Source organism: Canis lupus, chromosome 6, assembly GCF_048164855.1.
Source record: "Canis lupus baileyi chromosome 6, mCanLup2.hap1, whole genome shotgun sequence".
NCBI classification, from domain to species: domain Eukaryota; kingdom Metazoa; phylum Chordata; class Mammalia; order Carnivora; family Canidae; genus Canis; species Canis lupus.
In genome coordinates, this window is record NC_132843.1 from 8,180,685 (window position 1) to 8,194,495 (window position 13,811).

At 40.7% G+C, this 13,811-nt stretch overlaps 1 protein-coding gene across 23 annotated transcripts in view; it reads right to left on the reverse strand.

Moving 5' to 3' along the window:
• The window catches only part of ARHGAP28 (Rho GTPase activating protein 28), a 257,348-nt gene that overhangs the window by 42,921 nt on the left and 200,616 nt on the right, over window positions 1-13,811 (reverse strand). For all 23 annotated transcript variants that reach the window (XM_072828781.1, XM_072828774.1, XM_072828779.1 and 20 more), the window contains 4 exons: window positions 13,391-13,475; window positions 4,627-4,769; window positions 1,925-2,090; window positions 1,728-1,819 (listed from right to left, as the gene is read on the reverse strand). In XM_072828781.1, coding sequence (XP_072684882.1) covers window positions 1,728-1,819; window positions 1,925-2,090; window positions 4,627-4,769; window positions 13,391-13,475 — 486 coding nt within the window. The remainder of the gene's footprint in view (window positions 1-1,727; window positions 1,820-1,924; window positions 2,091-4,626; window positions 4,770-13,390; window positions 13,476-13,811) is intronic.

Consider the following 13,811-nt stretch of genomic DNA (forward strand, 5'->3'; position numbering starts at 1 on the left):
GACTTGCCTGTGTTCACATGGTAAGGGGAGGCTCAAGTCCTCCTCTTCAAGAGGAATACTCCTCTTGAAGTCTTTAATTCCTCTTCAAGAAATGGGGGTGACTGAACTAAGGTAGTTCTTACAGGTAGGGAGATAAATGGATATTTAGGCTAAGGAAATATGTCCATAGAAAAAGACTCTCCCATAGGAGTGGAAGAATTAATACCTTAAGCTGTCTTCAATGAGGAGTACTTGATATCAAGAGTAATAATAGCTAACATGTATTGAGTTGCTAAGATGATATAAATCTAGATTTAGTTGAACTAGCATTTACCATGCACTTTCCATTTGCTAAATTCCATGCTAGGTTTTTGCAGCTACATAATAATATAAATCCAAGTGTTGAATCTCCTCAGTCTTCGATTTTTATGCATTATCTTCAAACTCCATCCTTTATAGAGAGGACAGAAGTAGTGATTCTAGTTCTAATTCAAGAAAGGAAAAGAAAATCTTCATGTCACCACTATAGGCTGGGCTCGCCTTTGCCCTTCCTCCTAGCTGGCTGTGGGCTCAAGGGTAAGGTATCTCACTCTCCTCCTTAGTAACCTCATCAGTAGAAGGGAAATGATCACACAACCTCCTCAGGCTGCGAAGTGCTGACTACCCATGCTAGGGTATAGATGGCACTTACTCAGGGAAGGAACCCTATAGATGCCCCTGTGCACACTGGCATGTCACCAGCACCCTCTGGCTCTTTGATTGCCATTCTCTATCTCCATCAGCAGCAACCAATCACCTGACTTGAGAAGTATCTCAGTCTCCGGCACTGGCAGCAAAGTTTAGGGAGTACACAGTAAAGAACCATAGCATTGTTATTGTGAATAAGGTAAGTATATGTTTTCTCAGTCAATATTTTTCTAAATTACTTAAAAACTCAATTTAAAATGCAACAAGCTTTGTGTTTAGGGGTTGGGATTTTAAATGTGCCACTGGATGTCACTGTTGAATAAATGCATACTTGAGTAAACCAGTGTAAATTGTTGGCTATAAAAAACATGACTTAAAAAAAAAAAAACATGACTTAAAATCAAATCAGCTATTGAGTGATTGAGTGATGATGGTCACAGATACTGACAAATGATAATTCAGATAATATCATTTTTAAAACCCCCTTCCACCAAACTTATTCTTTATCTAAACATATTCTATCTTCCTAGTGATACCTGAAAAACCACCAGAAAAATGGATTTTAGGCTTTATTAAGCTTTGTTAGCCAAATTCATTTGAATGATTGCACATATACATTTAAAAACACCCAACCTGTGATATAGCTAGGCAAATACCTATATAATCAGTAAATGTACAGCTGATAATTAATGGTCATCTTGTATTCTGCAGGGAATAATCAAATACAAACACAAACATGTAACACACGTAAGTAACCTTTAGAAAACACTGGAAAAAATATAACAGAAGGAAGCCATACAACAGAGCATCTGTGTTCATCACCTGATGCTTTACTGTCAGACCGTGTAATAGGCTCTAAAAGTTTGCAGCAAGGCAAACTGGTTACAAGTACTGTGGGATGCTATGGGGATGCAGGAAGAAAGCTGAAAATCACCCAGGGCCTGAGTCCTAAGAGAGCTTCAGTGTCTTTAAATATATAAGAAAATTCATTAGCAGGTTTATAACTCCAAACTGCAGGCAGGAGGCTCTAGTTTTTCCTCAGTCATTTACACTCCACTCACTTTTTGTAACACCAATGGGACCTTCACTCCAGGGTCTTTCTTTCGGTCATTGTCCAATAGAACTGTAAGTGGAACTCCAAAAATACCATTGTCTTCATTGTAAAATGGGCAAGAAAGAAAGAAAAAAGAATCAGCAAAGCACTAACTTATTCCAGTGTATCAAAGAGCTAAAATCAGAAGAAACCTGTCTTAACCACCTCGTCCTTTTACTTTCTCAGTTTTGTTTCTTTTCAGCTGGATTCCAAAGGCATCGAAAAAGGCAGTCAATTCAATCAGGGAGAGATGGCGGATTTTTTTCATATCTTCGGCAGACAGATCTCCTGCTTCAGTTAGGCCGAATCTGGTTTTCTGGACAATAAATTTCTAAAATACATATTGAAGATATTTACTTTTCACGGCAAAGGAAAATTATTATTCCCTCATTCAAATACCACCTGGACATTCTAAATCTGAATAGCAAAACATGTTGCTTATAAAAAATCTCTGAGGAGCAAGTTGCATCACAGAAAGATTATGAATGATTTCAGAACGTTTGCAGAACACTCCTGTGCTAAATTAGAAACAAAAGAGTGATCTGGAATGTACTATAACACTGTCGTCACAACCATGAAAATGTCCTTCTTCTAAGAAACATCCTGTGTTGTTAACTGATGCCCCAGGCACCACATGGAATGTACCTACCATGGGTATACATGACACGCACACAAGGCCCAATAGCTAAGTGCTCCCAGAAGAGCTTCTGACATATCTTTTCAGGGGTTTGGGGCTCTTAGTCCTTGAATCAGGTATGATCTATTCTCTTCTGCATATTCTAAAAGACTAATCTCCCCCACTGAATGTGATTGCACATTTCTGCTGAAACAGCACAGTTATTCTAACTTAAAAATCAAATTCAGATATAAAAGTCCAAGCATTTCTAAAAAAGATAAAGATATAGAAAGTACCACATCATCCTACTATCATTTCAGACAATGACATTGCTATATTCTCCATATCCACAATAGGAAACAAAAATACAATAAAATGATAACAGGGCAGCCCGGGTGGCTCAGTGGTTTAGCACCGCCTTCAGCCCAGGGCGTGATCCTGGAGTCCTGGGATTGAGTCCCACGTCAGGCTCCCTGCATGGAGCCTGCTTCTCCCTCTGCCTGTGTCTCTGCCTCTCTCTCTGTGTCTCTAATAGATGAACAAAATATTTTAAAAAAATAAAAAAATAAAATGATAACAAAACCCTTCAACAATCCAGAAATATTGTGAAGACTATAACATGTAAAGACTTTGTAAGATAGAGATTTTTCTTATATAATATCAACAAGTATGCTTTGCTCTGAAAAATCCTGGTATTGAATAAAATTGCCAAGGCAGAAAAATTCCAGTTGTTTCAATTATAAAGCTTTATACATTCTCTATAGGAGTTCCCTCAGTTAGAGCTTTCTTGAGGTTTTTAAATCATCTACTCATTCAATCATTCATTCATTTAGTCAGCAATTACTCCTGGGAGCCTCAAGTATTTTAAAAGTGAAACAACAAAATGTAGAATGTGGTTTGGGGCATATCTTATCCTATAAAAAACTTAGTTGTTTTACCTTCTTTCTGAGACCAAAACCTCACATAACAGTAATACATAGCAACAACAACAGAGATAAGAACCACAATCATTCACTGAGTAATTACCACTTGCTAAATCTCACAGAAAGTTCTTCACAGAAGGCCGACCTGCACCCCAGGTGACCCAAATCTCAGCAGGGTACAGCCGGATGAGGGAGCTGGGAGCCAGCATCCTCTCTTGGATGACTCTCTCTAAAGACTGAGAGGGATGCCCCTAAAACCAGAGTCCCATTGGATTCCCTCTTTTGCCCCAGAACACTTCTGTGCCCTCCAACATAGAGGCTGCTCAGGGGCCAAGAGAAGTTTTGGAGTTTGACATATGTAGGTTTAAATCCTGTTTCAGCCTCCTACTTGCTTTGGGGCTTTGGATCAATTACTCAGCTTCTTTGAGCCTCAGTTTTCTTAGCTGTAAAATGGGAGCAGTCACAGGGTGATTACAACAAGGATACCTAGTACAGCACTAGGTTGGTAGAAAGTACTCAGAAAGCCATACAGTTCTTGCCCTGCCCTCTTGTTCCCCTCCATCATGGGACTGTTGTCTGGGAATGGTCCAGGCTGCCTAGGCAAAGACAGCCACTTTTTATATGACTCATTCCCTTAGCCCTGAATCTGCCTGAGCCCTGCTGGTCATCATGCCTCCAGCTCTGATCAGCACATAATATTCAGGGCTCTATATCATGAACTCTTCACAAATGCATTTACTGAGCAGCCAACAGATCAGTGTAATATAGTTCTTTAGTGGGCTTTCAGGATATAATATCTTGGATATAAAGATACAGATATATAGATATATACATACACACTCTGAGGCTTTCAGGATAATGAAGTATATAGCTCTACTTGCCTATTTTGTAATAATATTATAAATTCTTGAGTCTATTTGATAAATTTTTAATGCCTGTCCTGCAAGTACTCACTTCTTATTTTAATGACTGTGACTTTTTGCAGTAGCCCCTCTGATATGTGACTTCTAGAGGCATAAGCTAGTATATAGTTAGAATCTGCATTAACCTATAAGTAAGGATATAAAGCACATGAAAGCACACATTCAGGAAATCCTGTTTCCTCTGTAAAACAGTATTAAAGTATATACCTTTAGAACTCTTCCTCAACTCAGTCCTGCCAGGTACAGCTAGGTAGGTTGTGCAATGCACAACCATGATGCCCTGGTGTTATGCAACACTGATGCCTGCCCTCTTCCTCCACACATACATATTAAAAAAAAATCCTAGTTTGTCCCACAGAAAAGTCAGAGGAAGTTATTGGGATAATCATGAAAAGTTTTACGTACAGTTAAAGCGTAGTCTTCTTTCTTAAAATCTGACTTCTTAAATTTATTTCTTTTTGGAACTTCTGTAACCATTTCTGAATAAGATACTTCAAAGGACAGCTCTTCAGTTTCTGGTACAATGTTTTTTTCCAGATAATTGTCATCTAAAAAAAAGGATATATAATATTTTATATGCCAAATCAACATCATGTACTATAAAATAAGCACAAAGTATAAGCATGTTAGAATGTTTACATCCAAGGAATAGCATTGGACTCACCCAGGCAATTTCAGTTAAGCAATAATGTGAGGTCACTGGACTTCCGTATGAATGAATTTCTATAATAACTATCCAAACAAACTTTCTATTTCATCTGATATCTTTAATCTTAGATTTTTTTCTCATGAAAGGCAATGAGGATTACTCGAGGAAAGCCCACAAATGATGTATTTCTTCTATATGTTCTTATGATATTACAGTTAAGTCCACCTAAACCCAATGTCCCTGTTCCTAGGGAAGTAGAAGCTTAAGGCAGAGGGAGAAGGAGCAAAAAACTCCCCCAGAATTCCTGCCTAAAATCACTTCTCTTGTTTTTTCTCCCAAACTGTGGGATGTTTGTCTCTTAGGATGCATTCGAATTAAATCTGGACTTCAGTGTTAGGTTTGTTCAGGTAAATTGATCCAAATTCTTATGATTTGATTTGGTTACCTGACCTAGCATGATATTCATTAATAAAGAGCCAAATGGGTGACAAGAAATGTCCCACATCAATGTTCTCCATGAGGTAGTTTGAAATTAAGATTCCTTGATCAAAAACAAATGAATCCAGAAATCATTTGAGTAATCCTAAACTCTGATTTCTGACTAAGATTTGGTTTGCCACCATTTCTCATTACTTGGAAAAACTTTTCATATGCGTTTAAAAAAACAAAACAAAACAAAAACTTGACTACAAAAAAAGAGAACTCATCTAAAGGAAAACCAAATACTGGGAGGAGGGGCAAGATGGGTAGGGTCCCCAAATTACCTGTCCCCACCAAATTACCTAGATAACCTTCAAATCATCCTGAAAATCTATGAATTCAGCCTGAGATTTAAAGAGAGAACAGCTGGAATGCTACTGAGAGAAGAGTTTGTGCTTCTATCAAGGTAGGAAGACAGGGGAAAGAGAATTAAAGAAACAAAAGGCATCCAAGGGGGAGGGGCCCCGTGAGGAGCCGGGCTAAGGCCAGGGCGAGTGTCCCCAGGACAGGAAAGCACCGGACCAGAGAAGCACGAGCTGCACCAATCTTCCCGGGCGGAAAGGGGCTTGCAGGGAGTTAGAGCAGGACCCAGGAGGGCGGGGATGCCCTCGGGCTCCCGGGGACACTAACGGACACCTGCGCCCCGGGAGAGTGCGCCGAGCTCCCTAAGGGCTGCAGCGCACACAGCTGGACCCGGAGCAGCTCGGAGGGGCTCGGGCGGCGGCTCCGCGGAGGGGGATGCGGAGCGGGAGGAGCTCGGGGGGGCTCGGGCTGAGGCTCCGCACGAAGGGGGCTGTGCCACCGCGAGCGTGAATCCAACAGTGCAGGCTCCGGAGCACAGGGCGCCGGGACACAGCCCAGGATCCGGCCTCCCCCCGGGACAGGCAGAGGCCAGGAGGACCAAGGACAGCGAGGACGCTCCTGCCCCGAGCTGAGCAGATCAGCGGCCCCGCCCGGAGCCTCCAGGCCCTGCAGAGGAGAGCTCCGGAGGTACTGCGGGAGCTGACTCCAGGGCTCCAGAGCTGGCCCCGCCACTGCGGCTGTTCCTCCTGGGGCCTCACGGGGTAAACAACCCCCACTGAGCCCTGCACCAGGCAGGGGCACAGCAGCTCCCCCAAGTGCTAACACCTGAAAATCAGCACAACAGGCCCCTCCCCCAGAAGACCAACTAGACGGACAAGTTCCAGGGGAAGTCAACGGACTTAAAGTATACAGAATCAGAAGATACTCCCCCGTGGTTTTTTTTTTTTTCTTTTTGATTTCTGTTTGCTTCCCCCACCCTTTTCCCCCCTTTCTTTCTTTTTCTTCTCTTTTTTCTTTTTCTCTTTTCTTTCCTTTTTTCTCTCCTCTCTTTTTCTCCTTTTCCCAATACAACTTGTTTTTGGCCACTCTGCACTGAGCAAAATGACTAGAAGGAAAACCTCACCTCAAAAGAAAGAATCAGAAACAGTCCTCTCTCCCACAGAGCTACAAAATCTGGATTACAATTCAATGTCAGAAAGCCAATTCAGAAGCACTATTATACAGCTACTGGTGACTCTAGAAAAAAGCATAAAGGACTCAAGAGACTTCATGACTGCAGAATTTAGATCCAATCAGGCAGAAATTAAAAATCAATTGAATGGGATGCAATCCAAACTAGAAGTCCTAACGATGAGGGTTAATGAGGTGGAAGAACGAGTGAGTGACATAGAAGACAAGTTGATGGCAAAGAGGGAAACTGAGGAAAAAAGAGACAAACAATTAAAAGACCATGAAGATAGATTAAGGGAAATAAACGACAGCCTGAGGAAGAAAAACCTACGTTTAATTGGGGTTCCCGAGGGCACCGAAAGGGACAGAGGGCCAGAAAATGTATTTGAACAAATCATAGCTGAAAACTTTCCTAATCTGGGAAGGGAAACAGGCATTCAGATCCAGGAAATAGAGACATCCCCCTCTAAAATCAATAAAAACCGTTCAACACCTTGACATTTAATAGTTAAGCTTGCAAATTCCAAAGATGAAGAGAAGATCTTTAAAGCAGCAAGAGACAAGAAATCCCTGACTTTTATGGGGAGGAGTATTAGGGTAATAACAGACCTCTCCACAGAGACCTGTCAGGCCAGAAAGGGCTGGCAGGATATATTCAGGGTCCTAAATGAGAAGAACATGCAACCAAGAATACTTTATCCAGCAAGGCTCTCATTCAAAATGGAAGGAGAGATAAAGAGCTTCCAAGACAGGCAGGAACTGAAAGAATATGTGACCTCCAAACCAGCTCTGCAAAAAATTTTAAGGGGGACTCTTAAAATTCCCCTTTAAGAAGTCCAGTGGAACAATCCACAAAAACAAGGACTGAATAGATATCATGATGACACTAAACTCATACCTTTCAATAGTAACTCTGAACGTGAACGGGCTTAATGACCCCATCAAAAGGCACAGGGTTTCAGACTGGATAAAAAAGCAGGACCCATCTATTTGCTGTCTACAAGAGACTCATTTTAGACAGAAGGACACCTACAGCCTGAAAATAAAAGGTTGGAGAACCATTTACCATTCAGATGGTCCTCAAAAGAAAGCAGGGGTAGCCATCCTCATATCAGATAAACTAAAATTTACCCCGAAGACTGTAGTGAGAGATGAAGAGGGACACTATATCATGCTTAAAGGATCTATCCAACAAGAGGACTTAACAATCCTCAATATATATGCCCCAAATGTGGGAGCTGCCAAATATATCGATCAATTAATAACCAAAGTTATGACATACTTAGATAATAATACACTTATACTTGGTGACTTCAATCTAGCTCTTTCTACCCTCGATAGGTCTTCTAAACACAACATCTCCAAAGAAACGAGAGCTTTAAATGATACACTGGACCAGATGGATTTCACAGATATCTACAGAACTTTACATCCAAACTCAACTGAATACACATTCTTCTCAAGTGCACATGGAACTTTCTCCAGAATAGACCACATACTGGGTCACAAATCGGGTCTGAACCGATACCAAAAGATTGGGATCATCCCCTGCATATTCTCAGACAATAATGCCTTGATATTAGAACTAAATCACAACAAGAAGTTTGGAAGGACCTCAAACACGTGGAGGTTAAGGACCATCCGCTAAAAGATGGAAGGGTCAACCAGGAAATTAAGGAATAATTAAAAGATTCATGGAAACTAATGGTAATGAAGATACAACTGTTCAAAAACCTTGGGATGCAGCAAAAGCAGTCCTAAGGGGGAAATACATTGCAATACAAGGATCCATCCAAAAACTGGAAAGAACTCAAATACAAAAGCTAACCTTACACATAAAGGAGCTAGAGAAAAAACAGCAAGTAGATCCTACACCCAGCAGAATAAGAGAGTTAATAAAGATTCGAGCAGAACTCAATGAAATCGAGACCAGAAGAACTGTGGAACAGATCAACAGAACCAGGAGTTGGTTCTTTGAAAGAATTAATAAGATAGAAAAACCACTAGCCAGCCTTATTAAAAAGAAGAGAGAGAAGACTCAAATTAATAAAATCATGAATGAGAAAAGAGAGATCACTACCAACACCAAGGAAATACAAACGATTTTAAAAACATATTATGAACAGCTATACGCCAATAAATTAGGCAATCTGGAAGAAATGGACGCATTCCTGGAAAGCCACAAACTACCAAAACTGGAACAGGAAGAAATAGAAAACCTGAATAGGCCAATAACCAGGGAGGAAATTGAAGCAGTCATCAAAAACCTCCCAAGACACAAAAGTCCAGGGCCAGATGGCTTCCCTGGGGAATTCTATCAAACGTTTAAAGAAGAAATCATACCTATTCTACTAAACCTGTTTGGAAAGATAGAAGGAGATGGAGTACTTCCAAATTCATTCTATGAGGCCAGCATCACCTTTATTCCAAAACCAGATAAAGACCCCACCATACATATTGGTCTGTATATTACAGACCAATATCCCTGATGAACATAGATGCAAAAATTCTCAACAAGATACCAGCCAATAGGATCCAATAGTACATTAAGAAAATTATTCACCATGACCAAGTAGGATTTATTCCCAGGACACAAGGCTGGTTCAACACCCATAAAACAATCAATGTGATTCATCATATCAGCAAGAGAAAAACCAAGAACCATATGATCCTCTCAATAGATGCAGAGAAAGCATTTGACAAAATACAGCATCCATTCCTGATCAAAACTCTTCAGAGTGTAGGGATAGAGGGAACATTCCTCAACATCTTTCTTTTTAAAGTTTTTTAAAATTTTTATTTATTTATGATAGTCACAGAGAGAGAGAGAGAGAGAGAGAGGCAGAGACATAGGCAGAGGGAAAAGCAGGCTCCATGCACAGGAAGCCCGACATGGGATTCGATCCCGGGTCTCCAGGATCGCGCCCTGGGCCAAAGGCAGGCGCTAAACTGCTGCGCCACCCAGGGATCCCCATTCCTCAACATCTTTAAAGCCATCTATGAAAAGCCCACAGCAAATATAATTCTCAATGGGGAAGCACTTGGAGCCTTTCCCCTAAGATCAGGAACAAGACAGGGATGTCCACTCTCACCACTGCCATTCAACATAGTACTAGAAGTCCTAGCCTCAGCAATGAGACAACAAAAAGACATTAAAGGCATTCAAATTGGCAAAGAAGAAGTCAAACTCTCCCTCTTTACCGATGACATGATACTCTACATAGAAAACCCAAAAGCCTCCACCCCAAGATTGCTAGAACTCATACAGAAATTCAGCAGTGTGGCAGGATACAAAATCAATGCCCAGAAGTCAGTGGCATTTCTATACACTAACAATGATACCTAGGAATAAACCTAACCAAAGAGGTAAAGGATCTATACCCTAAAAACTACAGAACACTTCTGAAAGAAATTGAGGAAGACACAAAGAGATGGAAAAATATTCCATGCTCATGGATTGGCAGAATTAATATTGTGAAAATGTCAATGTTACCCAGGGCAATTTACACGTTTAATGCAATCCCTATCAAAATACCATGGACTTTCTTCAGAGAGTTAGAACAAATTATTTTAAGATTTGTGTGGAATCAGAAAAGACCCCGAATAGCCAGGGGAATATTAAAATAGAAAACCATAGCTGGGGGCATCACAATGCCAGATTTCAGGTTGTACTACAAAGCTGTGGTCATCAAGACAGTGTGGTACTGGCACAAAAACAGACGCATAGATCAATGGAACAGAATAGAGAACCCAGAAGTGGACCCTCAACTTTATGGTCAACTAATATTCGATAAAGGAGGAAAGACTATCCACTGGAAGAAAGACAGTCTCTTCAATAAATGGTGCTGGGAAAATTGGACATCCACATGCAGAAGAATGAAATTAGACCCTCTCTTGCACCATACACAAAGATAAACTCAAAATGGATGAAAGATCTAAATGTGAGACCAGATTCCATCAAAATCCTAGAGGAGAACACAGGCAACACCCTTTTTGAACTCGGCCACAGTAACTTCTTGCAAGATACATCCACGAAGGCAAAAGAAACAAAAGCAAAAATGAACTATTGGGACTTCATCAAGATAAGAAGCTTTTGCACAGCAAAGGATACAGTCAACAAAACTCAAAGACAACCTACAGAATGGGAGAAGATATTTGCAAATGACATATCAGATAAAGGGCTAGTTTCCAAGATCTATAAAGAACTTCTTAAACTCAACAGCAAAGAAACAAAGAATCCAATCATGAAATGGGCAAAAGACATGAACAGAAATCTCACAGAGGAAGACATAGACATGGCCAACAAACACATGAGAACATGCTCTGCATCACTTGCCATCAGGAAAATACAAATCAAAACCACAATGAGATACCACCTCACACCAATGAGAATGGGGAAAATTAACAAGGCAGGAAACCACAAATGTTGGAGAGGATGTGGGGAACCCTCTCACACTGTTGGTGGTAATGTGAAATGGTGCAGCCACTCTGGAAAACTGTGTGGAGGTTCCTCAAAGAGTTAAAAATAGATCTGCCCTACGACCCAGCAATTGCACTGCTGGGGATTTACCTCAAAGATACAGATGCAGTGAAACGCCAGGGCACCTGCACCCCGATGTTTCTAGCAGCAATGTCCACAATAGCCAAACTGTGGTAGGAGCCTCGGTGTCCATCGAAAGATGAATGGATAAAGAAGATGTGGTTTATGTATACAATGGGATATTACTCAGCCATTAGAAATGACAAATACCCACCATTTGTTTCAACGTGGATGGAACTGGAGGGTATTATGCTGAGTGAAGTAAGTCAATCGGAGAAGCACAAACATTATATGTTCTCATTCATTTGGGGAATATAAATAATAGTGAAAGGGAATATAAGGGAAGGGAGAAGGGTGTGGGAAATATCAGAAAGGGAGACAGAAGATAAAGACTCCTAACTCTGGGAAACGAACTAGGGGTGGTGGAAGGGGAGGAGGGCTGGGGGTGGGGGTTAATGGGTGATGGGCACTGGGGGGGGGCACTTGACGGGATGAGCACTGGGTGTTATTCTGTAAGTTGGCAAATTGAACACCAATAAAAAATAAATTTATTATATAAAAATTTTTTGAAAAAGAAAAAAAAAGGAAAACCAAATACTAAAAAAAGAACAGCAAAAAGAAATAATAGAATACCTAATTAATCTTACATTAAACATTAAGTGGAGAAATTTGCAAATCAATAGATTTTAAAATTTTAACAGATACTAATCAAAAATACAATAAATGGATGCAATAAAAACAAGAGATGGCCAAGGGGGAGTTTTGATTTTCACTCATCATACAGAGGTTTGCATTTATTTATTTTTTAAAATATTTTATTTTATTTATTTATTCATGAGAGACACACACAGAGAGACAGAGACACAGAGGAGGGAGAAGCAGGCTCCTCGCAAGGAGCCCTATGTGGGACTTGGTCTGGGCCCAGGATGATGCCCTGAGCCCTAGGCAGATGCTCAACCGCTAAGCCACTCTGGCGTCCCAGAGGTTTGCATTTAAAGAAGAAAACCGATTGTTAAAAATACTCTACTTATCTCTGTTTTTTTTTTTTTTTGTAAAGATTTATTTGAGAGAGAGAGAGAGAGTGTAGAAGCACATGAGTGCATTGAGTGGGGAAGGGGCATAGGGAGAGGAAGGGAGGGAAGCAGACTCCCTGCTGAATGCAGAACCCAGTGTAGGGGTTCAACCCCACAATCCCCAGATCATGACCAGAGCTGAAATCAAGTCAGATACCCAACCAACTGAGCCACCCAGGTGTTCAATAATAACTTCTGAAGGCTCTATAGACAGATTCTTCAGAGTGCAATTATTACAGTGTTCCAAACCAATAAACCACTCCAAGTAGACATTTATCTTTTAGTGGCATGATTTGAACTGAGTAACAAACATCAGAACATTTTCATCACCCCAGCTTATTTGGATTTTGAAGCTAATGCTGAAAGCATGAAGTTATGTTGTAAATGAGAAGTGGCACATACTTAGGAAAAAGCTCAGAGAATCACCAAAGTAGGGCCTTGTAAGAGCCTAGTTCCTATAAGGAGGATTTCGGGTTCCATACTGAGCCCATGTAGCACACCCAACACTCAAGTGAAAGAGGCCCAGTTAAAAGCTAACCCTGTAGCCTTGTACACACACTAAGAGCTGCTGTGGTGCTGTATACACTTGAGCATTAGCAGAGAGTTTTGGAAGTGTCCTACTTCTGGTCCATTTGCAACTATTAAGCAGATCCAGATTACTTGTGAAAAAGACCTTAAATCAAAGACACTCCCCAAGTGAGTAGTTTCTAAATGATGTGATGGCAGTGAAGGAGAAAAAGATTCTGCTTCCAATTTGGCTCAATTAATTTTGTCTGGTGCGATAGAATGGGGTGTTTGGAGCTGGCAGGGAGTGAGTGCTGGAGTGATAAAATCAAAATAGGAAAAAAAAACCACACATTTTGCCTTAACAAAATCACTGTTAACTTTACTGAGTGCTAGAACAAACGCAAGAAGATACAGTGTAAGTTCAATATAGAAGGATGTGTCACTCACCACTCACTGCATTCTGAACTGACTGTCCAGGGTCTGGAGATCCATTGGAATGAACTGGTAGAGCTGGAATAGTCTCAAGTATAGACTGTGAAACAAGGGAAGATGAACACAAGACATTTTACCACATAAATACAGGCCACCCCACATTTCAATCTGATTTATATTCTGCAGGTTACAAAAGTTCTTTTCACACAAAGCCATTCTTGATTTCATACTGGGCCTGCACCTGATTTTCTGTTCCTGTGTTCAGTCCAAACCTGTATAGCTCACACAAGTTTCTCAATGGAGAACTTATGTCAAGGCAACTGTGTCTTCTTAGCTCTTGAGAATTTGCTGCTCATACCCCTCCTCAAACGTAAAAATTAAATGCTTGATGTCACATGGTTTGACAATTACAGTGTTATTCTTGATGTGGTGGGCA